Source organism: Sminthopsis crassicaudata, chromosome 2 (assembly GCF_048593235.1).
Source record: "Sminthopsis crassicaudata isolate SCR6 chromosome 2, ASM4859323v1, whole genome shotgun sequence".
Taxonomy (NCBI): Eukaryota; Metazoa; Chordata; class Mammalia; order Dasyuromorphia; family Dasyuridae; genus Sminthopsis; species Sminthopsis crassicaudata.
The window spans coordinates 439,242,831-439,269,289 of record NC_133618.1 but is presented as its reverse complement, the minus strand read 5'-3'; the positions used below and the strand labels follow the sequence as shown (position 1 = coordinate 439,269,289).

General features: G+C 35.5%; 1 protein-coding gene across 3 annotated transcripts in view; it reads left to right on the top strand.

Annotated features, from left to right (window-relative positions):
* NCOA6 (nuclear receptor coactivator 6) overlaps window positions 1–26,459 on the top strand; it is a 71,716-nt gene that overhangs the window by 27,404 nt on the left and 17,853 nt on the right. For all 3 annotated transcript variants that reach the window (XR_012486724.1, XM_074292441.1, XM_074292440.1), the window contains exons 6-10: window positions 4,436–4,558; window positions 11,427–11,555; window positions 15,308–16,144; window positions 18,489–18,635; window positions 20,590–21,715. Coding sequence is in view for 2 of the 3 variants with exons in the window: in XM_074292441.1 (XP_074148542.1) it covers window positions 4,436–4,558; window positions 11,427–11,555; window positions 15,308–16,144; window positions 18,489–18,635; window positions 20,590–21,715 (2,362 nt within the window). In the remaining variant the exon portion in view is untranslated. The remainder of the gene's footprint in view (window positions 1–4,435; window positions 4,559–11,426; window positions 11,556–15,307; window positions 16,145–18,488; window positions 18,636–20,589; window positions 21,716–26,459) is intronic.

Genomic DNA, 26,459 nt, shown 5'->3' with positions numbered 1-26,459 from the left:
TCACTTTCTTTCTGTCTTCTTTGTAATTAAGAGCCTTAGATTGGCTCACAAAAATTTTAGAGCTACAGGGAACCTTAGAGCAGGGCTTCTTAAACTTTTTCTGCTTATGACTCCCTTTCCTCCAATAAATTTTTATGTAACCTTGGGTATATAGGTTTATAAAATTGGTACACAAATCAAATATTTGCTGATAGTAAATCATAATTTTGTGATCCTCCCCCACATTCAGTTATCTGACACCATATGGGGTCACAACCTACAGTTTAAGAAGCTTTTGCCTTAAAAATCATCTGATCCAAACCTTATATTTTACAATAGGGAAATTTAAATTCCAAAGAAATTGTGTAATTGGCCACAGTCGTATTAATTAGTAGCCCGAAGAAGGTTTGACTCTATGGAACAGAGCAAAGTAACTTTCTTGGCTTTGATAGAACCATATTTTTGTGGTTACATAGTCACAAACTTCATTAAGGAAGATCAAGAAGAGAAGTAGTCATTGTCACATTTTAAATTCTAGTCATCTGTGCTTCTCTCTGTCCACAAGATGGAGCTATTTTCCTGGAAAGAAAATTTGGATAAACTATCATATAGTTTATTTCTTGGAACTCCTTTTTTTCATCTATGAACTGTTTCATCTTGTACAAAAGCCAATAAATATTACTTCGGTAAATGGTTTCCCCCCCCCTTTTCTATATTTTTTAATAATTGTTATATATAGTTTAAAGGGTCAAAATTCCTTCAGCATTGAATATCTAATTAAATCTTTTCATTTCAAAAAATGATATCTGGCACTGTTTAGTGGATAGAGGAAGCAAATGCTATCTGGATATTATCTGGAATTCTAGAACTGGGAGAGACCTAAAAGCTTATCTACTTCAACTCCTTTGCCTTTGGATAGATCCTTCTATACTATTCCTTGATGAGAGGTTAACCATTTTTGGATTGTATTCTGCTTGGGTTGTCTACTAGAAATGAACAAAAAAGATAGAGGAAGGCCTTTTTGATATTTTTTCCTTGGGGACCCAGAATTTAAACCTTTGTAGAGAATTACATGGAATTTTCCAATTAAAAAAAATAAACCTATCACACGTTTGTCAAATTGTTGGGAGCAATGGGGAAGTCGTTCATTTACCTACACTTCTTACTTCCCCACTTTATATGTATACTTACAGGGTCCTAGTCCTGACAGTCCCTCTAGCCTGAGCCATTATTATTTTATTTATGAATCAAAACATCCCATTGTTTGAGAAGCAGTCCATTAATATCCGACCTGGTGATATTATGAAAGGCTTCAGGATACATCTATCTATTGATGCCATCAGGAGGAACTAATTTAACCATGAGGCTTGTCTGATTCATGGAAAATAGCAGCTAAAAAATTGATTTCTTCTGAAAACATTAAATGACTATCAGGGATATTAGAGAGGCAATTCCTATATTGGGAAGGAAGTGGCTCTAAGATAATATTTGAGGTCCCTTTTAATAAAATTATATAACTATGAAACACTTTTTGTACCTTCATTTATATATTTTAGTAGGGGTTTTTTAGATTTGGAAATTTAGATTCTAATGCTTCCAAAGCAGTTTCTGCTTAGTAGCTTTGCCTGTTACTTATTGCTAATTTTATTTCATTTTAAAATTTATTATTGATAGTTTATCAGCTATATCCAATAATATGTCTAGTGTCCCATATCTGTGGTAATTCATATCTACAAAGATAAGAGGGAATACATTTTCTCATCTCTTCTCTGGAGTCAAGCTTGGTTCAGCTTTATTTTATCCTTTTTGTTTTTTCTATTTACATTGTTATTGTATAAGCTATTTTCCTAGTTCTGTTTACTTCATTGAATCATTTCATCAGTTTTCTACTGCTTCTCTGAATTCTTTTTATGCATTATTTCTTGTGACATATTATTTTCATATGCCATAATTTGTTCCCCATTTCTCTACTTTATTTTCAGTTTTTGCAGCACAAATAGTGCTACTCTTAATATTTTGGTATGCATGGAGCTTTTCTTTTCTTTTTTTTTTTTTTTTTAACATAGCTTTTATTGACAGAACAAATGCATGGGTAATTTTTCATCACTGATCCTTGCAAACACTTTTGTTCCAACTTTTCCTTTCCTTCTCTCTACCCCCTCCCCTTGATGGAAGGAAGTTTCATACATGTTAAACATGTTAAAGTATATCTTAAATACAATATATGTGTACATATTTATACAGTTCTCTTGTTGCACAAGAAAAATCAGATTTAGAAAGGTAAAAATAACCTGGGAAGAAAAACAAAAATGCAAGCAAACAACAACAGAACATTTCCCAGTGTTCTTTCACTGGGTGTTGCTGGTTCTGTTCATCACTGATCAGTTGGAATTGAATTGGATCTTCTCATTGCCGAAGAGAGCCATGTCCATCAGAATTGATGCTCATATAGTGTTAAGTGTATAATAATTTCCTGATTCTGCTCATTTCATTCAACATCAGTTTATGTAAGTCTCTCTAAGCCTGCTGGTCATTTCTTACAGAACAATAATATTCCATAACATTCACATACCATAATTTACTCAGCCATTCTCCAGTTGATGGGTATCCATTCAATTTCCAGTTTCTAGCCACCACAAAAAGGGCTGTCACAAACATTTTTGCACATGTGGGTCCCTTTCCCTTCTTTAAGATCTCTTTGGGATATAAGCCCGGTAGAACAGTGCTGGATCAAAGGGTATGCACAGTTTGATAACTTTTTGAGCATAGGTCCAAATTGCTCTCCAGAATGGTTGGATTCATTCACAACTGTATAGAGCTTTTCTAACTGACTTCTTTAACATATATGTGCAGCTAAAAGGCCTAGGCAATTTTAGTGACTTAGTTTGTCGGATCCCAAATTGATTTTCAGGATGATTAGACCAGTTCACAATTCTAAAAATATATGAGTATGCTTATTTTTCTATTATATTTTTAAGATTATTATCTTTTGACATGATCTATGATTTATTTGGTTTGGGGTGCAACCTCAGATTTTTTATTTGTGTTTTTCATTGGTAATTTGGAGCAGTCTTTCATTAGTTGTTAATTGTTTGTTCTTCTTTTGAGGACTATTCATATCTTTTGACCATTGAAAAAAGGCCCTTTCTTGATCTTACATATTTGTGTTAATTTTGTATATACTGTAGATATCATCTCCTCATCAGTGCTGTCACTAATTTTAAAAGCCAATTTTTAAAGTTTGCTGGACCTAATGTTTTGCTTTTTATGTTTAATGAAAACTGCTATTTAACACTATACTGGGCTGTTGAAATGTTTTGCTTACCTGATTGTTCTATTTGGTAGATAGTAAATTAAGTCCTCTTTTTTGATAGGTATTTTCATTTATGTAATGTTTTCAGGTTTCAGTTTTTGGTTGTCCAGTTCCCTTTTAATTTCATCATATACTGCTTTGGAGAATTACAAAGAACTTATTTAGTGCTACATAGTTATCCTTTGTTTACATGAGGATTTTTTCTGACATTGTCCTGGGCTGAATGTATTTATTTATTTATATTGGAGTATCATTTTAACTGCCCATCGTTGGTATATACTGTTGGCTGTATTATAGTAAGACTTCATTATGTAATCTTTCTATAACAATAACAAGTATTTAGTAACTTTTGTGTACAGGACAACATGCTAAACCCATAGGAGAATTTAGATAAGACATGGTTCCTTTTGTTTGGGAGAGGGCTAAGATACTAAGAGAAGTAGCTTTACTACAAAATGGTATTTCTGGTAAGTAACCTCCTTTGGTCAGGGTTCTAGAAGGAGCTATATGATACTGAATTCTAGTATTTCCTCCTATCCAATACTAACTTGTATAAAGGCAAGATGGCAGAGTGAACTGAGAGCCAATCTCAAGCTAGGAAGACCTGGCTTCATGTCTTGTCTCTGTCACATACTGCCACTGTGATCCTGGGCAAGTTATTTAACTTTTCATTGCTCTTGGCAACATTCTGGGACTTTAAATTTCCTAGAAAACAATTGAGCCCTTGTCCCTAATATTACCTTGTCTAGTTATCATTGTGTTACTTTTTAGTTATATCCCACTTTTCATGATTCCATTTCAGGTTTTCTTTGTAGCAATACTGGAATGGTTTGCCATTTCCTTTTCTAGCTCCTTTTATAGATAAGGAAAATGAGGCAAACAGGATTAAGTGACTTGCTCAGGCTGACATAGCTAGTGAGTCTCCGAGGCCAGATTTAAACTCAGGAAGAGTAGTCTTAAGAATGCTATCTATTTTGTCATCTAACTGACCAATTTTCATGCCCTATAGAAATGATTACCATTTAGCCAGTTAGGATTGTATAGTAAAGTTGTTGGGAAAGACCCAATTCTTAGATTATCTTTGAAAGTTTGTTTACTGTCATTGAAATAGTTTCTTTTTTTCAATCTGGCTACCCTTTTCAGGTGAAGGTGCAATCAACCTGGCTCTGGCTCAAAATCGAAGTCAAGATGTTCGAATGAATGGCCCCATGGGAGCTGGGAATTCTGTTAGAATGGAGACAGGATTTCCCATGGCAGGCGGTCCAGGTAAGAATTAACTTATCACAATTAAGTATAAGTTAGTAGCCACTTGAACTTTCTAGGACTCATTTTTGGTTGACTTTTATTTACAGGAGGAAAAGAATGTCAATATGTTATTTAACATCTGATGTAATTTTTTTTTTAATAGCTTTTTATTTACAAGATATATGCATGGGCAATTTTTCACCATTGACAGTTGCAAGACCTTTTATTCCAACTTTTCCCCTCCTTCCCCCTTCCCCCTCCCCCAGTGGGCAGGTTGACCAATACATGTTAAGTATGTTAAAGTATAAGTTTAATAGAATATAAGTATACATGTTCATTTTGCTGCACAAAAAGAATCTGACTTTGAAACAGTGTACAATTAGCCTATGAAGGAAATCACAAAAGCAGGTGGACAAAAATAGAGGGATCGGGAATTCTATGTAATGGTTCATAGTCATCTCCCAGAGTTCTTTTGCTGGGTGTAGATGGTTCAGTTCATTACTGCTCTGTTGGAACTGATTTGGTTCATCTCGTTGTTGAAAATGGCCACATCCATCAGAATTGATCATCATATAGTATTGTTGTTGAAGTATACAACAATCTCCTGGTCCTGCTCATTTCACTCAGCATCAGTTCATGTAAGTCTCTCCAGGCCTTTCTGAAATCATCCTGCTGGTCATTTCTTATAGAACAATAATATTTCATAACATTCATATACCACAATTTATTCAGCCATTCTCCAATTGATGGGCATCCACTCAATTTCCAGTTTCAGGCCACTACAAAGAAGACTGACACAAACATTCTTACATATACAGGTCCCTTTCCCTTCTTTAAGATCTCTTTGGGATATAAGCCCAGTAATAACACTGCTGGATCAAAGGGCATGCACATTTTGATAATGTTTTGAGCATAGTTCCAAATTGTTCTCCGAAATGGCCGGCTGTATTCACAATTCCACCAACAATGTATCTGTCCCAGTGTCAAGATAATTGATTTAAGAAACAACCAGTTGTCAGTTTTCAGTAACTTTAGTGAAATAAACTAAATGTAATTTAGTTAACAAGCCAGACAAACAGACAAGTCTTTTTTTTGGGAGAAAGAAAGCAAACACGTCTGTGTCATATAATTCAGCTGACTTGCAGTGAAATTTCTGTTTTATATGTATTAATATATATTAATGCACATGTGACTATATGAAAGACGTGATTTTCTCCCCCAAAAATTATATTGATATATTTTGTTTTTAAATGTTACCAAAATTTTCCCCATTATCCTTTTTTTTCTCCATATAATAAAATTACTCTCTCTGTATACTTTTTACTTTGATTTTAAAATAAATTTTATTAGTATTTTTTTATTTATTTAGCACACCAAAAATTTCCCCAGTATCACTTTCCTCTCTTAGAAAGCCATCCCATATACAATTAATAATTTTTTTTTTTAAGAGAGAAAAAAATCAACAGAACTAATAAATGCCTTGATAAAGTCTGGATATATTTGCAGTGTACCACATCCATGGATCTTCCACCTCTCTACTAAGGAGTGGTATATGTGGGGAGTTGTGTTCATATCTCCTTTGGCACCATACTTATTCTGTATAATTTTGCAGCATTCATTCTTAAGTCTTTCTGTTTATGCATTTGTCGTCATTGTATATATTGTTTTCTTGTTGCTACATTTTGCATCATATTATATAAATCTTTCCCTGCTTTTTTGGACTCTGTGAAACATTTTTAGCAGTTTATTTTTGAGGGATAATTATAGCAAATAACCAATTCAAGTTAAAAAGAAATTATTAAGTATCCTCTATATGTACTTAAGCATCAGAGTACAAAGAAAGGCAAAAGCAATCTATGTCCTCAGGGAGTTCAGAGTCTAATAGGGAAGATCATAAGTAAAGGACTATTTGCAAAAAAAATATTCACAAAATAAAATGGAGAAGGAATTTAGATTTAGGAGGACTAGGAAAAGAGTTTTACAGAAGATGGGACTTGAGCTAAGACTTGAAGAAGGAAATCAGATAAGCGAGGAGGTAAAGATGAGGGAAATCTGCATATAGTAGTGGAGGAGAATGTCTACAGCTGGGAGGTGGAGCATCATAAATGGAGAGTAGGAGGAGACCAGCGGAGACCAAACAGAATTTTGTATCTAATTCTGGAGGGAATAGAGAGTGACTAGAATTGATTGAATAAGGGATAGCATGGTCAGATCAACATTTTAGGAAGATCATTTTGATATATTAGCTCAGAATTGACTGGATTGGGGAGAAACTTGAGGTAGAGAGACCAACTACCAATCTATTGGAATAGTATAGGTATAAAGTAATAAGGACTTCTGTCAGGGTAGTAACAGTATCAGGAAATCCAAAAGGATATAGCAAGAAAGAGATTTTTGAACATAGAAATGACAGAACTTGGCAGTAGATTAAACATAAGTAATCCCTAGGTTGGTTACCTGGGTTACCAGAAGAATGATGGTACCACAGCAAGATCAAACAATGATCAATTCTGATAAATGTGGCTATTTTCAACAGTGAGATGATTCATGCCAGTTCCAATGGTCTTGTGATGGAGAGAGTCATCTGTACCCAGAGGGAGGCCTATGGGGACTAAGTGTGGATTACAACATAGCATTTTCACTTTTCTTGTTGTAATTTGCTTGCATTTTGTTTTCTTTCTCATTTTTTGTTTCTTGTGCAGCGTGATAATTGTGGAAATATGTATAGAAAAATTATACATGTTTAACATATTGGATTACTTGCTGTCTAGGGGAGGGGATGGCGGTAAGGAAGGGAGAAGACAATTTGGAACACAAATTTTGCAAAGAGTGAATATTGAAAATTGTCTAGGCATATTTTTTGAAAATAAAAAGCTTTTAAAAATGAAAAATAAATAAACAGTTAAGAAAAAAAAGAATGATTATATCTTCAACAGCCATAAGGAAGTTAGAAAGAAATGAGGAGGTTTGGGAAGAAAAATCAGTTCATTTTTGGACATGTTGAGTTTAGGAGATCTTTGTGATACACAGCCTACGATAGTAAATAAGCAGTTAGAAATAAGGCAGCTAGGTGCTGCAATGGATGGAGTGCTGGACCTACAGTTAGGAAAGATTTAAAACCAGCTTAGCTTTAAGACCCTCAGCATGTCCTTTAATCCTGTTTGTCTCAGTTTCCTCATCTGTAAAATGAGGGGGAGGGAGAAGGGCAAACCACTTCTTGCCAAGGAAGCCCTAAATGGGGTTATAAAGAATTGGACACAGTTGAAACAACTGAATAACACTTAGATATAATAAATTATCATCCTTTCACTGGTTTTGTTTTAGTATTTTCTGTTTTGGAGATCTGGCATCTATAGAGAGAGATAGATCAGCAAGTATGGATGTCTAAAAAGAGCTACCAGTACATCTATTTCTGTCTCATGCCTCTTATTCAACCTCACCTCACCCCCCACTCTCCCTGTCTCCCAATTTATCCTTGTGCTGGCCCTATTTAATAGTACTAAATTCTATAGTTCATCATTTCGACTACCTATTCTTCACCCTTAACTGATTCCCTTGTCCCCTGGTTATTTCAGTGATGAAAGTCACATCTCTGTGCCAACTGGATCCATTACAATTTCTTGTTATCTCAACTGGACACATTGCACAGTATAACCTTTATTCTTTCTCTAGTGTTTTCTTTTTCTATCTGATTCAGTAGTAGTTTCAGACTTCTCTCTCCTCAGTTCTCTAATCTCTTTTCTCCTGGCAGTCTTTTCATTAGCTCCTCCACCTTTTTAATATCTTATAATTTCTTTTCATCTTTACTCAATCCTTTCTATTTTGAATGCAAAGTGAATCTTTTTGCTAAAAGTCAATCTCTTTATGTCTGATCTGACCATGCTATCCCTTATTCAATCAATTCTAGTCACTCTCTATTCCCTCCAGAATTAGATACAAAATTCTGTTTGGTCTCAGCTGGTCTCCTACTCTCCATTTATGATACTCCACCTCCCAGCTGTAGACATTCTCTTCCACTACTATATGCCTCCCCTCCCTTCTTCTTTGGAAGCTTATCCCCAACAATCATGTCTTTTTCTCTATCTCTTCCTGTCTATTGACTCCACATTGTGAACTCTACCTCCTGCCCCAAAACTACTTACAAAAGTGGTCAAACTGACTTTTCACTTAACCCTGCCATCTCACTAAGATTTCATCCTGTTGATATTGTTCGGCCCTTAAGAAGGATGTAACAGTAATCCTAAGGCCACCTGGCTTGGGAGTGATGTAGTTGGAAATGTAGTTTCTCTTAGGCTAGCCTGCTCCAGTTTACTCTGTCTGACCAGAGTTCTGAGCCCACAAATATTTCTGGCTGTCAGATAACAGCTTGTTGGGCAGTGATAACAGAGTTTTTGAAACTAATGAGTAGCAATAATAAGGGTACTTAAAGTTAATGTAGACATAGAACAAAATTGGGTGTTCACCACTTGACTAAACGATTCCAGAAAGTTGTTCCACCCACTCTCTCCATGAGCTCTGTCCAGAGAAGTATGAATATTGTACCTGTGCATAAAGGCAGAAGCAAATCACTCACCTCTTCATCTAAGTCATAAAATTAGCATGTCAGTGACACAAAGCATCTATTTTCTCTAACTTTTTTCTATAAAATTATTTTCTTGCTCTAGTTCTTTACTAACTTTTTTTTAGAACTTAGCCTTGCTTTAATTGGCATTATAATTAAAATAAACTTTTCACATTAGTCAGGTTGTGAAAGAAGATTCAGAATAAAGGGGGGGAAAAAAGAGAAAGAAAAAAAGTAAAAATAGTATGCATTGATATGCATTCAGACTCATCTAAGTTCTTTGGATGTGGTCAGCATTTTCATCATGAGTCTTTTGGAATAGCATTATTGAGAAAGGCTAAGTCTATCATAGTTGATTGTCATACAGTGTTGCTGTTACTTTGTATAATGTTGTCTAATTTTATTTGCTTGATTCAGTATCAGTTCATGTAAATCTTTTCAAGTTTTTCTGAAATTGGCTTTCCTATTGTTTCTTATAGAACAATATTATTTCATTATATTCATATATCATAACTTGTTCAGCCATTCCCCTCCAATTCTTTACCACCACAGAGTTGCTATATTTTTGTTCATGTAAGTTTTTTTCCCTTTGTTCTGATTTCTTTGGGATATAGATTTAATAACGATATTGCTGGATCAAATGTAGTTTTATAGCCTTTTGGGCATAGTTCCAAATTGTTCTTCAGAATGGTTGAATCATTTCACACTACCACCAACAATGCATTGGTGTCCCAGTTTTCTCACGTTCCCCTCCAACATTTATCATCATCTTTTCCTGTCATATTATCCAATCTGATAGGTATGAGGTGGTACTTCAGAATTGTTTTAATTTACATTTCTTTAATCAGTGATTTAGACCATTTTTTCATATGAGCATATAGTTTTAATGTCTTCACCTGGAAACTGCCTGTTCATATCCTTTTTGGGGAATGTCTTATGTTCTTATAAATTTGTTTCAATTCTCTATATATTTGAGAAATGAGACTTTTATCAGAAACACTGTCTATAAGAATTGTTTCCCAGCTTTTTGCTTTCCTTCTAATCTTGGTTATATTGGGGTTTTTATGTGTAAAAACCTTTTAATTTAATGTAATCAAAATTACCCATTTTCTATCTTCTCTAACATTCTTTATGTTTAATCATAAATTCTTTCCTTTTCCATAGATCTAATGGTAAGCTTTTCCTTGCTCTTTTGAGTTGGTTATAGAATCACCCCTTATCTCTAAATCATGTACTCATTTTGACCTCATCTTAGTATAAAGTATAAGGTGTTAATTTCTGCGTAGTTTCTGCCATACTCTTTGCCAGTTTTCCCAGCAATTTTTGTCAGATAGTGCGTTCTTGCTCCAGAAGCTGGAGTCTTTGGGTTTATCAAACAGTAGATTACTATAATCATAGACTACTATGTCTTGTGTACCTAACTTATATCCCACTGATTCTCTACTTGATTTCTTAGCCAGTACCAAATGGTTTTGATGACTGCCGTTTTATAATACACTTTAAGATCTTGTATAGCCCCTATTACTTTTGAGGGTACTCGACTTAATCCTCTGTTTCACCTTATCCCCATAACCATCAGTTGTTTAGTCTTACTGATTATGTTTCTTGCATGTCACATTCCTTCAGCTCATTTGCCTATTACTCTATTTTCCAACCTTATTTCATACTATTCTCTGTTCATGGCTTTTATATTCTATTCATAGCTTGTCTTTGAACTTAATTCTTGTTTTCTGCCTCTGTATTTGCCATTTTCTGTTTCTAGAATGTACTTCTTTCTTATTTATACTTATTGGAATCCTTTTATTCCATCAAGATTCATCACAGGTATCCTTGTCCACAAAAATTTAATGCACTTTTCCTCTTGTTTTCCTTGTATACTTTATTTATTTATATATCTGTTGTATCCCCTTTTTGGATGTAGACTTTTAAAGAACAAGAAGTGTTTTTTTGTTTTTTTTTTGTTTTTTTTTTTTTTGCTTTGTTTTCATTTTACTAGAGCAGTACATAGTATTAGCATATGGTACACAGTGTATGACTTTGTTTATTGAATTAAATTGAATGAGGCAGCATGGTATATTGGAAAACTCTGAATTGGAATTTAGAAACTTGTGTTCAAGTCCTTAGTCTGATACTACTTGCTGTGTGCCTTGACAAGTCACTTCATTTCTTTTATCCTCAGTTTTCTCTTCAGTAAAAAGAGTATTATAATACTGGCTACCTCAGAGGATTGCTTAATCTTAAAGTGCTATGGAAATATACATTTTTAATGTGATTCTAAGTTATTACTCTACTTTAAGAAAAACTAATAGATTTCAATTTTTTTGGTAGGATTAATAAGGATGAACAATCCTGCAGCTGTTATGATGTCCCAGGGTGGAAATGTATCTTCTTCCATGATAGCAGCTGGTGCTAACCCAGAACTTCAGACTAGAGCACCTCGACCTGCTTCACAGTCAGGTAATGAATTTAAGTATTTGGCTAAAAGTCTATTGTAAAGTACGAGATGGCATCAGGTATGCTACTCTCCAAATCTTTGTTGTGCTGAGCTTCCATCCACTTGTTTAGGTTAAAAGTAAAAATTAACCCAAAATGAGTGTATTATAGATTCATAGATTTAGAATTATAAAGAATCATATAAGTCATGAATTTTTTTCCATTAATTTTATAGATGAGGCTCAGAGATACTTTGTATTTTTCTGGGAAAAGGGACACATGATATTTGTCTTTTTGAAACATTGATTAGAACATTTTTTAACCCCTTTGAATAGATATTTTAGTAATTGATAAAACCTGCAGCTGAATCCTGAATTTCACAATTCAATATTTCTATTTGAAAGAATAAATTGTTATTGATATGTATATCCCATTATATCCCTGCTCCCACCTCTTCCCAGAAAGCCATTTCTTAGAATAAGAAATACAAAAGAAATAAGAAACAGTTCAGCAAGATTAATCAACTTATTAAAAAAGACACACACACACACACACACACACACACACACACACACACACACACACACACACACACACACACACATATATATATATATATATATATATATATATACACATACATATAAAATAGAGAGTTCCTTACCCACTGAACTGGGTAAGTCACTGTGTGACTTTGTGCAAATCACTAAACTCAGTGTCCCAGACTATGGAGTAGATCCCAAAGTACCCTGCTAGAGGGAATTTCCTTACTGGGAGTTCCCTATGCCAATGAAATCACAATTCCATTGGAAAACAAATATGATCAGTGCTTAGACAAAGGCACTTGAAATGACTAATGCTATTAAAGAGGAAATGATCACATTGGGAAAGATTTAAGAAGTGGGTGGACACCTGTGCAAAAATTTTTGTAGCAGCCTTTTTTGTAATGGCAAGGAACTGGAAACTGTGTGAATTATGGCCCATTATGCCCATAATTAAGTTATGGCATGTGAATGTAATGGAATTTTATTGTTCTATAAGAAAAAATCAGCAGGATGATTTTAGAAAGGCCAGGAGAGATTTACATGAATTGTTGCTAAGTAAAGGGAGTAGAAACAAAAGAACATCTTACATGACAAGAAGAAGAGTTTTTGATGATCAACCATGATGGCTGTGGCTCTTTTTAACAATGTGATGATTCAGGCTATTTCCAATAATCTAAACAACATAGTTGTGATCTACTTTTTCTGTTGTTTGCTTGCTTTTTTTTTTTTTCTTTCTCAATTTTTTTACTTTCTGATCTGGTTTTTCTTGTGCAGCATAAATGTATAAATACATGTGGAAGAATTGCACATTGAATTTTTTGCTGTCTGGGGGAGGGGGGTGGGAGGAAGGGAGGGAGAAAAATTTGTAACACAAGATTTTGCAGAGGTGAGTGCTGAAAACTATCTTTGCATGTTTTTGAAAATAAAAGTCTATTATGAAAAAAAATTTTTTTAAAGAAATAGGGAACAAATAGATTTTCTGCTTAAGATAACAAGATCAGTGCTATCTAAAGTCAATGGCTTTTATTTGTGGCCTAGCTTAGGGATAGTAAACATTTCTTAAGTACATACTTGTATTTTTATTTTATTTTTTTATCTTAATAGTTCTCATTTCCTTAAAATGACAGAAGTACTAAGGATAAAATGGGAGAAGGCCTTCTAAGATATCTCTGGGAATTATTCCTCTTAACAGATTCTAAGAATGTGAGGACATTTCTTATGTGCAGAGCATCTAGGATACATATAGAAAACCAAGATAGTACCTTCATTCAAGAAGCTTGTATCTTATAAGGGGATATATAACACAGAGAAGGTTAGAACACATAGAGTCAGATGGAAGGGCCTCTTATCCTTACTAGATTTGCTTTAGCAACAAAGCAGATGGTAATGCATCTTCTTTATTAGTATTTCCATTGACAAAGTTGTCTCCATTTCTAATATTGAATCATTTGACGGGGCTTTGGTGATAAGGACTTTCTCCAGTGTTTTGAATTGTGGCTACAGCACATGGAGAAGCAGTTGCTAGGACTTATCTCCACAAAAATTGGTTCTTTGAATGATAGCTGTGGGAATTGTGCTGGAAGCCTAGAAAAATACTATTCCAACCATTGCATTTTACAAAGAAGGAATCAGATCCAATAAGATTTAGAAGCTTAACCATTTTTTCCCTTATATTTTTGATCTTTTGCTTATGTAAGCATACTAGCAATTAGCTATTTTTGGAGGGAGCTTACTATTAGCTCATGTTTATGCAAGATTTGTACAAACTCTTTCCTTATAATAATTTCTTCCACTTTTACAGAGAAAGAAACAGACTCTTAAAGGTGAAGTGACAGCCATAGATTCTAGCGAATATTAGAGCCAAAATTTGAACTTTGTTTTTGTGATTCAAAGTCTAGTTCTCCTTCTGTTATTCCATCCTCCCTACTGATTTATTTCCTTAATCTTGTCAAGCAAAAAAAATAAAAATCTTTTCCTACTTGAAGATCATGTATCTTCATAGAATCTTAGAGAAGGAAGAAATATGAAAAGCTGTATGTTCTGATCCCAAATCCCAGTAACAGCTAGATTTTGAACTCTTTTTCTCATAGTTGTGCTTAGATTAATTCTTTTTTACCTTAATGCCAGCCTTTATTTGAACCCCTTTGTAATCAGTGATATCAATTCCCAAACAGCTGACCTAAATTAGGTGTGTAGATTGTGACTGTGGAACAGAGCACAGCTAATTAGACAATAACAGGAATTAAATTTTGTCTTCAATATGGAACTAGGTTCTAAGCTATCCTTACTGTCTACAATCATTAGGGGGAAAGCTTGATTATATCAACCCTTCTCAGTATTTATTTTCTCTTTAGTTCTTGAATTCTTTAGATTATGGAAGTAGTTTATGTGAGTTGATCATTTTCCTTTAGTGCTTAACTCCCCTTCTGTGGCAAAAAGCACTAACTTACTTTTTTTTTTTAAACTTTTTTTTTTTTTTTTCCCTAAACAGTAGAATTTTGCCTTCTACCTTTCCCACATTGAGAATTAAAGCTCATTTCAGTAGTGATGAAAGCCTATACTATTGTGGTGGCGGGGTCAGAAGGAGAAAGGAACATGTGGGAGAGATGTTTTGAAGATGAGAGAGGAGAGGAGATGAGATGACAGAATGAGGAATTGTGAATGATACCTAAGTTATAAGGCTGGTTGACTAGAAGGATGGTAATGTCCTTGATAGTGAGAGAGAAGTTAGGAAGAGGTCAAGGTTTTTGAAGAAAGATAATGAATTCGATTTTGGACGTGTTGTAAAAGATATCTTTAGGATAAGACATCCTGCTAAGATATACAATATGGCAATTGGCTTGGGTGTCCAAAAAGAAAGTCAGGACTAGGTAAATTGATCTGAGAGCCATCTGCAGAGATAATAATTGACTTTATGAGACCTTTTGTATCATAAGAGATTCTAGTATAGACTGAGGATCAGAAATCCTGGGATTAATCCCACCTTTAGCATTTAATGTACAATTACTGACAGGTCACTTTTCTTTTTCCTCTTTATAATAGAGATAATAGTACTTAAGCTACCCATAATAAAAATTATGATAAGGAAAGTGTTTTTTTAATTTTGTAAGCCTAAATTTTAATTTAATTTTGTAATCTAAAAGTGATTTGTAAACCTTGTATTGAAAAGTGAGTTATTATTACTTTTCAGTGGCATTAATTGAACCCTTTGTTGATTTCTCTTTAAAACAGATTCAGTGGATCCACTTCTCTCTGGGCTTCCTTTACAGCAACAGAGTCATACCTCAGGGTCTTTGGCTCCTCAACTCCATCAAATGCAGCCTGTTCCCATTAACAGACAGATAAATCCACCTAATTTTCAGCAGCTTCAACAGCAGCAGCAGCAACAGCAGCAGCAGCAGATGCAACCTAGACCCCCACAGCAACATCAGCAGCAGCAGCCACAGGGTATTCGGCCTCCTTTTACAGCTCCCACTCAGGTGCCTGTGCCTCCTGGCTGGAACCAGTTGCCTTCTGGAGCTCTTCAGCCTCCACCAGCACAGGGTGCTCTGGGCACATTGACAGCAAATCAAGGATGGAAAAAAGCCCCCCTTCCTGGTCCTATGCAGCAGCAGCTCCAGGCAAGACCATCACTAGCCACAGTACAGACTCCTTCCCACCCTCCACCTCCATATCCCTTTGGAAGCCAGCAAGCCTCACAGTCCCATACAAACTTTCCTCCAATGAGCAACCCAGGTCAATTCACTGCTCCTCAAATGAAGAGCCTTCAAGGGGGACCTTCCCGGGTCCCTACACCACTTCAGCAGGCTCACCTAACGAACAAGTCTCCTGCTTCGTCTCCTTCCTCTTTTCAGCAGGGATCTCCTGCATCATCTCCAACAGTTAACCAAACACAGCAGCAGATGGGACCAAGGCCACCTCAAAATAACCCTCTTCCCCAAGGATTTCAGCAGCCTGTCACTTCTCCTGGTCGAAATCCTATGGTTCAACAAGGAAATGTGCCACCCAACTTCATGGTGATGCAACAACAAAATCAGGGTCCACAGGGTTTACATCCAGGTCTAGGAGGTGAGTTGTACTGAACATTTTTATGCCATTCAGTTTTTTAGAGAGAAAAATTGCTAGAACTTCATCTGGCTTTTTCAGTTGGCATGGGTAAAGCTATAATGTAAGAATCTAATTCATATTTTACCCTGCATGGTTAGTATTGTCACATTAATTTAGCTACTTTGGTGTATCATGATATCTTGGTAATTAAGCCAACTGTCTTTGTCCAAATGCAGGTAATCTATGTTAGATGCATTTGTTTTGTTTTCTGAAATCCTTTGACTTGTTAGCTAAGAAAAATGTGTCAAGAAAAGCACATTTTACACATAATTCAATCACAAAATTGAAATGTTTTGTTTCTCCTCAGGTCAAAATAAAAAGATTAAGTATGGAATCTTAACAGTAAATCTTGAGAGAAAAAGAGCTGTCACACTTTACAACCTATCTATTGATTTTAGCACATTGTGGTTATTCAATAGTTTTAAGTTGTTTTTGATTCTTGTGACTCCATTTGGAGTTTTCTTGGCAGAGATAAGGAAACTGAGGCAAATGGGGTTAAGTGTCTGAGGCTGGATTTGAACTCAGGAAGTTGAGTCTTCCTGATTCCAGACCTACCTCTCTCTCTCTATAGGACCACCTAGCTGCCCCTGGCAGTATAGCAACTACTGGTAAAAAGTCTTATGATGAATTTGGTAAAACTTTGTTAAAATGCAAAAGATAAGTTCAGAATGCATTAACTTTCACAGTATTATAATGCAGATAGCTGCTCCTTAGAGAGGGAGCTCCACTAGTTATACCTAAAGGAGATTTATTTATTAATTTTTAAGGTATCTCGTATGAAGAAAAAGCAATGGAGCTTAATGTGTGAGAGGTAAAACAATTACCGTAAAACTTATCCATCTCCATGTTTATTATTATTTATTATTATTAATCATTTATCTAGTGCACAAGAATGTGCTTGGAGCTTTTCAGTAAGACATAGAAAGCACGATTATAACTGTCATCTGATAAACATGCTCAGAAAAAAAGTCGTCACTTCCCCACCCCCAAAATACTCCTTAAAGCTCTAGTACAGCATAGTAAAGGCATGTTCTCATAGTTTCTGGTGAACTTGAGTTGCTCATCGATCTTTTCACTGGCTTGCAATTTATTTTCTTGACATGGGCTATAGTTGTGGCTTTAATATTTGCATCTCTTGGAGAAAAGGGCGCTACCAAATTCATGTTTTCTGGGGGGGGGAAATTCAACTCCAAACTTCAGCTCCCCAACATTCTGGACATTCTAAAACAGATAATCAGTCAGGTTTTATCTGGGTCCCATTCTACAAATTTGATTAATATGTTTTCAGGTACTATTGGATGGTGCAAGAAGACATGCTATTAAATAGATGCATATTTGTATGCAAAAAGTGTCTTCTGAGGAGAATGGGATCGAAAACATGGTACTTTTAAAGAGAAATATGTTTAATAAAAGTAAAATTGGAAAGAAGATTTTTGAGTTGTGTCTTCCATTAAGTCCTTGATGGGTTCATCTAGATTATATGACCACATCCAATCCTGTATTATTTACTCTCCTAAATTCTCAGACATAAAACATTGTCAAAAAAGAGAAGCAAGATTTTAGCCACTTCATATTATAATGATTCTTTATATCATGACCATCAGAAGATGGAGCAGAGAACCTTAGAACAGGCTCTGTGATATTCTCCCTCATTTTGAAGCTTCTCTCTACCACCCATTTTAAAGAAACCAACACTTTTTATTTAATATTTGAAGTGGGGGAAGGAGGAAGGGAGAAATATTGTGGAAGGAAATGTCATTTATCTCCTTTGATGGGATTGAAGCTACTTAACTATTTTTAACATCAGGACTCAACTATTCATCCTGATATATTGTATATCAACCTGTTCTCATGCTTTTTTTTTGGGGGGGGGGCATATTTCAAGGTTTAGCATGTTCCCTTGTTTCAGATATTCCTTTGGGGTCTCTGCTGAGGAAATTCGGATTTTCCAGATTTGGTAGGCTACAGAACAGTGTGAGCACATGAACCTAGCTGTGCCAGTGAACAATGGTCACTTCTAGGTAGCAGATTGCCCTCTTTTCCTTGGCATGTTCTAATTATAAATTTTTAAATATTTTATTTTTATTTTTGACAATGCTCATGTAAGAGATTGTGTTGATTTTTTTTTTAACCCATCTTTTCTGAACTTAATATAAAGATATAGCCAGTGATTAAAAAAAAAAAAAAAAAAAAAAGACTTAAGTAAGTGGATTCCTCATGCTATTCATCCTTCCTTTTTCATTCCATACTTGAGTAAAAGTCCAAATTTGCTAGGTAACCGCCTCACTCATTATTTTCTATTAAGGAATACCTAAACGGCTCCCACCTGGCTTCTCGACAGGACAGGCCAATCAGAATTTTTTGCAAGGCCAAGTGCCTTCAACAGCCTCTGGAACCCCTGGGAACACAGGAGCCCCTCAACTACAAGGAAACCAGAGTATACAGCATACAGGTTTGTCTCTCTCCCTATATCTGTGGACAGGAGCTTTTCATCTTACTCATTTTATCTTTCTCTTATGCCAAATTTGAACAAAGGAGACTTGAGGCTGGTAGGGTAAATAAAACAGGCACAACTACTATCTTAAGATATCTTAAGAATTGTCATGTGGAAGAGGGATTAAATTTATCTTCTTGTCCCCTAGAAAGTATGATTAGACCTCATAGATAGAGGTTAAAAAGAGGCAGATTTTAGCTACCTGTAAGGAAAAATTGCTTAACAGAGCTATTCACCAATGGTCTAGACTGCCTCAAGTATCCCTATTGCTGGAGGTATTTATACAGAGGCTAGATAAACCATTTGTTTTTTCTCTAATATATTATATATTAGAGAAAAAAATCATCCATTGAGATAGAAGTTAAACTAATTGAGTTTTATGATTCCTTCTAAATCCTAGGATTATCAGATTAGCAGTCTCAACAAATATCATTGAAATAGGCTGTTTGTCTTGTTGGGAACAAGTTGGGGAAGCTAACAACTTAAGCTTTCAAATTAGTTAGGGAAAAGATTTACAGGAACAAATCTCAGGTCAGTAACTCGTGTCTTTTACTAGAGTTTTAAGCCTCCAGTAAAGTATTCCTTTAATTAAGATGTTTCTATATTTATTTCTTACTTTAACCCTTTCTCAATTGAAATAAGGAGTGATGAAACACATATGGATCAGGCTAACTGGCAGCCAGTACACTTGAGAGGCTGAGTGTAATGCTGCCATCAGTAGAAGCTGACCATGTGTTCTGGGCAGAGTGAATAAAGCTAGATTGAAGATAGGTGAAAATAAAGGTCAAGGAGATCTGTAATGGCTTATCCCTTTAGCCAGGGATTTTTCTCCACAATCTATTTGAGAAATTTTGGGTCATATGGATAATTGATTTAGAAATCAGTTGTATACTACATGTTAACTTGACTCACACAGAAAATAGCTCCTAAGTCACTGTGTATTGGTTGTAGAAACATGAAAGTGTCCTAGTGCAGTAAGTCCCCTATGAAACACAAAATATTTTGGGAGAGGTTGAATCTGATTACTCCAGGAATGAGCCAAGAAGTGGTCAAAGGTCCACATTTCATCTCTCTAATTTTATATGTAACAAATTACTATTTCTATTCCTATCTTGCCCCTTTATGTCAAGGCATCATTTAATTGGAACATTGGTCTGATGTCATCAAAAATATCCTGATAGTCCTGTGTTCTCACTTGGGATTAATTTAATCATTTGATCCCAGTTTTAATTGCATATGATTGAATTAGAAAAACCTGTTTGTAGCTGGTGAAAATTCATATGATATCTTGAGAAGGGAAGGCAATTTCTTGGCCTTTCCTATTTGCACATATAGCAAATAGTGTTTGCCCAGGTAGCTGGAGAAAAAAGTCCAAGAAATTTTGTAGATCTCTCCAACTTCTTCAGAATTTGCTTATTAGAAAGGAAGCATCTTCTCTTAAAGTCTCTTCATTTGCATCTTATATTTCCCCAGCTGCTCATGAGGCAAAATTTAGTTCACTGACCAAAAGTGTTTTTAATTTTCTTCATCTTACAGGTAGCAACAATCATCTTATTCAGTATTGACAATGAGATTATGTCCTCTTCCCTTTGTAATCTGAGAGAATGTAAGCTTGATTATCCAGCAAAAAATTTGTATCATTGAGTTGCCAGGCAGGAGTGGGGAGAACTTGTTTACCTCTATCCTTGTTGTGCAGTAAGATCTCAATATAGATGATTATACAGCGTCACACCTTTATGACCCAGAAAACCCACCAAAAGCACTCTCAAGTGTGTTGACAGGTAATGGTATTTAAATTGGTCAATCAGAATGGTGGGGAGTGGGGTATCTTTGTAGTTAAGGTCATTGGAATGTACTAATGCCAGTTGATTCATAAGAATTTTTTTCTAAAGCTGTGCTTTTTCTTTTAAAGGTGGCCAAGGAACTGGTCCTCCCCAGAACCAGATGCAAGTATCACATGGGCCACCAAATATGATGCAGCCCAATATGATGGGACTTCATAGCAATATAACCAGTCAACAAACTAATAACAGTGGAGTTCCTCAGGTGAACATGGGCAGCATGCAAGGTCAACCTCAACAAGGACCCCCATCTCAAATGATGGGCATGCATCAACAGATTGTGTCCTCCCAAGGACAGATGGTGAACGCTCAGGCACAAGGAGCCCTGAATCCTCAAAACCCAATGATCCTTTCTCGTGCCCAACTTATGCCACAAGGCCAAATGATGGTAGCCCCTCAAAACCAAAACCTTGGGCCTTCACCGCAAAGAATGACCCCTCCCAAACAAATGATTCCCCAGCAGGGCCAGCAGATGATGGCACCACATAATCAAATGATGGGACCTCAAGGCCAGGTCTTGCTACAGCAGAACCCAATGATAGAGCAAATAATGACCAATCAGATGCAAGGAAATAAGCAGCCATTTAATGGTCAGAACCAATCCAATGTTATGACGGGACCAGCTCAGATAATGAGAGGACCAACTCCAAACATGCAAGGAAATATGGTTCAGTTTACAGGACAAATGACAGGACAAATGATGGCCCAGCAAGGCCCTGTGAACACTAATCCATCTCAGGTTATGGGAATTCAAGGGCAGGTTCTAAGACCACCAGGACCTGGCTCACACATGTCCCAGCAGCATAATGACGCCACTACCCCCACAAACAATGAAGTCAACATTTCCCAGATGATGCCTGATGTTTCCATGCAACCTTCAAACATGGTGCCTCCCCATTTGCAGGCAATGCAAGGAAACAGCACCTCAGGGAACCACTTTTCAGGGCATGGGATGCCTTTTAATGCACCCTTCAGTGGAGCACCAAATGGAAATCAGATGTCCTGTGGTCAGAATCCTGGTTTCCCTGTCAATAAAGACGTCACTCTAACAAGTCCTTTATTAGTGAATTTACTACAAAGTGACATATCTGCAGGCCACTTTGGGGTGAACAATAAACAAAATAATACAAATGCAAATAAACCCAAGAAGAAGAAACCTCCACGGAAGAAGAAAAGTAACCAGCAAGGAGAACTTAAGTAGGTTGAAGTAATCTTGTGTAAATGTTATTTATCTATTTCTATAAAGAGGACCCCTATAATAGAGATATCACTAAACTAGAAGTCAAGAGAACTGTGTTCTAGTCTTAAATTCTGCCACCAACTTAGGTGATTTTTAGTTATGTCCCTTCTCTCTGAGCTTTAGTGTCTTCTATACAATGAGGGGTTTGGAATAGATGATCTCTTAGGACTCTTCAGCTTGAATTTTATGATTCCAAGTTGTTTTATTTAGTTGACTCTCTAGTCATTGAAGTAACCTGCTGATAGTAAAGGCTAAGCAAATAACTTGTCCTAGGGAGCCCATGGCTCACCTCCTTGGAAAGCTACCAGGGCCATTGTAGCAAAAGAAATAGACCTCAGCTGCTATTGACTATATTCTTAGGTTTAATAACAGCTATAACCTGATAAAGCAAAATCTGCTTAAGAAAACTACCTGCTGTTTCATAGTGATTTTTTTTTTTTTGACAGTTATCTTTATAGAATATTGGTTCTTAATCATTTCTAAAGGCTTAAAATCCACATTAAGGAGATTAGACATTTCAAATCAGGCCCCCCTTTCTATCCCTGACAGATGGGTTCCTTGCATGTTTACAGAAGGCAGAATGATTAACAAATTCATTTATACTCTATTTTCAAAGGCTGAATGTTAGTTTGGCTTATTTTGTGCCTTGATGATAAGCGTTTTCAAGAAAATGTTTAACTTTCTCTCTGGTTCAAAATGTAAGGCAGAAATGCAGTAGTTGGAATTTATTAAACCAATCACTCCAGTGAAGATAGAAAAGGTTAATTCAAATACATAATTCGGATTGACAGTAGAAGTATAAACAGGATCCTAATTAAAGAATGGCTTATTGTTCTTCCTTATGTCTAGTCTGGGTTTTAGTCTAATATATACTGTAACAAAAATATGTGATAGATGTTAGGTGACAGAACAAAGGCTTTAGCTGTTGCAGATTTCCCCTGTGATACCTGCAGCTAATTTAAAATTTCCAAATCTGATAAACCATTTTCCACTTGTAAGAAGTACATTTTTAAAAACTCATTTTGTAGTGGAACTCTGGCAAAAATTAATTTGTCAGATGAACTGCTTCAAAAGGTCAGAGTTTCCCCTCGGAAGTTTTCAAGCAAAGGCTGAATAATCATTGATGAGAATGTTATGAAGGTTTCTTCTGTGTATTGGTTGCATTAGATGGCTGCTGAAATATTCTCTCTTGTTCTCTGTTAATCAATAAGGGGTTACCATGCATATGTTTTTATTTAATCATCTGGGACAAGAATCATGCTGTTTGAAAGTTACCTGTTGGTAAAGTTAAAAGTAAACATTTAGTGCCTAGCTCCACTGCTAATCTTACAAAGTGTTTTGCCATGATCAAGATTAGGAGCAAAGAAGAGAACAAAGAAGTATTTATTACTTGGTGGCAGCATCAGGATTGAATCTAAAGTAAAAAACATCTGCTTTATGTACAATAAGTATACTTTAAAATATCTGTGATTTCATCAGCAAAGGTACTCCCAACATTGGGTACATCCCAGTATACATTATAATTTATTAAAGTGTTCCCGTGACAAAGAAAAAGTAGCCCCTGGTGGCCAGGCATCCACACCAAACTTGGCTGGTATTTAGGTGACAGAAATATAATTTGTTGTTTGGCCTATACTCAAAACTTGACTTGCTTATAGGATAACCAGTTTGTACTCTCCTAGCCTCTTTTTTGAGAATTGAAAGCCCCTTCCACACTATAATGAGATTTAATGGTGAAAAATGACCCAAAAATTTGCATTAGGTTGAAAAGAGTAGATTTGTTGAATGGTCTGTTAGTTTTGCAGAGTTTTCCCAAATACATTTCCCCCCCTGGAGTTATTAATGTTTTTTTTTTTTTTTAATCTCAAAATGATTATATTCTTTGAGATTTACTTAGAATGTAATGTCAGGATGGCTACAGAGTAGCACTGTATTTCAAATCTCATATTAAGAAATGCAGCTTGCAACTAGCCAAAAAAAACCCAACAACCTTGCTTTAAATAAGTATTATAGTTTATTTCATTGATTTCTCTAAGTCATAAGCATGTTTTGAATCTGGTACCCTAAAGACTCAGTATTTTCTGTGCTTCAAAGAGTCATTTTGTGGGAGGGTGAGTCTGGTAGGACATAATTCTTTGTAATTTTCAGGACAATAGAACATCTGTTACATCATACTTCTTTTAGGGTGGTCTGAGCTCTGCAGTTTTTTAACTTTCCCAGATTGGCTTTGTGAATGTGGTTAAGCCACTTAACCTCTCACTTCCCCAAGGCAAATCTTTTAAAACTGAATTGCTGCATAGGTCCCCATCTACATTGATAAGGAGAAGTTACTAGGAATTGTATCTAGAGGACAGGTTATCCACAACCTATAGAGACATAATTTCTTGTTATTTATGTAACTGTGCAACTTTGATGAGTTTCTAAAAGGTCTCATAATGTTATATACTAACATCTGTGTTTAGAATACAAATTAGTAAGATTTAGCTAAACTTCCTCCGCAGGAAAAAAGGACAATACTTGTATATTAATAATAGAAATCCCACAGGGTATAACCTCTTGTTCTTAGGACACGTGTGCAGTTGTGATCTTTAATTGTGGGTGTTCTTTGACCATTTTTTCATTATTTTAATAGTTAATTAATATAGTTCATAAATTAATGTTGGAGTTGATGCAGAGGAATTAACATTCTTCTACTACTTGTCTTTTTCACCCTGACTAAACTTTGCCTATTTGATGTAGAAGTTGGGGGTGGGGGAAATAAGATGTAGGAATTTTCCTTCCTAAAAGTGTTGTGTGGCCTGAATCAAAACACTTAAAAGTTTTCTAGGCTTTTTTCCAAAAAGGGTAAATAGAATTGAGGTCGCTTTTTTTTTTTTTTTTTTTTTTTTTCCTTGCTGTTCAGGAAAACCTAAACATGTAAATTTTCCTTTATAGAGATAAAGCAGATCTCTGTGGTTGATAGGGATCTCTAGTTTTTCTTAAGTTTTTATACTTTTAAATGTGTTAGATGATAACAGGATGGGTTATTTTACATACAGGTAACCTCATGTTTTTACAATCACAGAGAATCTAGAAACAGGAAACAAATTCACATGCTGCTGTAGTCCTAGATCACTTTCCATTTTTTATAATTTTTGAAAAGTCAGTAATGGAAACCTAGATTGTAATTTGTCTGGGTTTTAAGATTTTAATTCATTTAGGGCAGCTAAATGCTCTTTTACTATTATAATACCCATTTGAATTTCAGTTCCTTTTTTAACTACTTTAAAAAAAAAACAAACCTATCCTTGGCTACAATCTCGGAAGGAATTTTATTTTCTTGAATTCCAACTTCATATACACTTTTATTTTCTGTGCAAGTCTTTATTGAGATAATTTGTTTCATACCATCATTTCTTTTTTACTTTTTAGAGAATTATTGTTCTTCCCAGTACTCTGAATGTTAAAGAATGAAATGCATAGTTATCTCTTTGCTGTTAGAATATTCTTATATTTTTCCTGTCTCCTTCATTTCTCAGGGAGCAGCATGTAGAGTCTGTGTCCATACTACTCACAGCCCTAGTTAGTGCCTACAAGTTACCTAAAATAACCTAGCCATGGAATCCAGTAAGGTATATAGTGGGAAAACTGAGAAGGAGAATTAGGAGCCCTAGTACCAACTTTGCCCCTGATTTACCATGTGACTTTGGGCAAATTCTTTTTTTTTTTTTTTTCCTTTCAGTTTTCACTTCTTTAAAATTAGGAGTTTGGAGTCCTTTCAGCCGTAATTTTCTATGATTCTAAAAAGGACAGTAGATTCCTTCAATTTAACTTACTGGTAGTTGTTAAAATTTTATATAGCCTTTGAAAATAAGCAAATAGGAATATTGTTAGATTATAGTATATATAATTTATAGTATAGATTATGGGCAGAACTTGTCTTATCATTTTAGGATTAAATATATTTTCCCATAGTTAAAGAGCTAGTAAAAGTTAGCTAGACTGTTTTGATTAGGTTTTCCTATTGTACTTTCTTCTCTCCCTCTACCCCCTTTTAAATACTTGTTGAATGTTTGTAGTCAATATTGAGGAACTTCTCAATAGATAAATAAGTATTGGGTCCCTGGTTACATTTTAGGACTCCTGAGATGTAGCGTTGCCGATGCTACATTTTAGAGTCAGCATCTCCAAACCTATTGTGGTTGTACTCTGAGAGCCCAGAACTCCTGGGATGGCTTCATTTATTTCTTCTGCCTCTGCCTCCTAGAAAGAGAGGTGAAGTGAAAAGGATCCAGGAGACCAAGGTTCCAGTCCAGATCCAAACTTCCTTGGCTGTTTGACTGTTATATGTTCCCTTCTTTTCCTCATACCTAAAACTAGGGACTTAGTTGAGATCTTGAAACTATGGTAGAAGCATTAAGGTAGAATAAAAAGGATACTGAATTTGGAGGAAATCCTCTATCACTATCTGCGTAACCTCAGGCAAGTCACTGGACTTCTGAGCCCTAACTTCCTTATCTTTCAATCAACAATCAGCAAAAATTTATTGGGCACCTAATATGTGCCAACCACTGTGTTAGCCACTAGGGATAGAAAGAATGGAACTTACTTTAAAAGGTCATGGGGGAGACAATTTGCAATTTGTATAAAGCTTATGTACATATAAGTCATATGCCATATAAAGAAAAGATGGTCTCAGAGAGAAGGCACTAATTGGTAGGG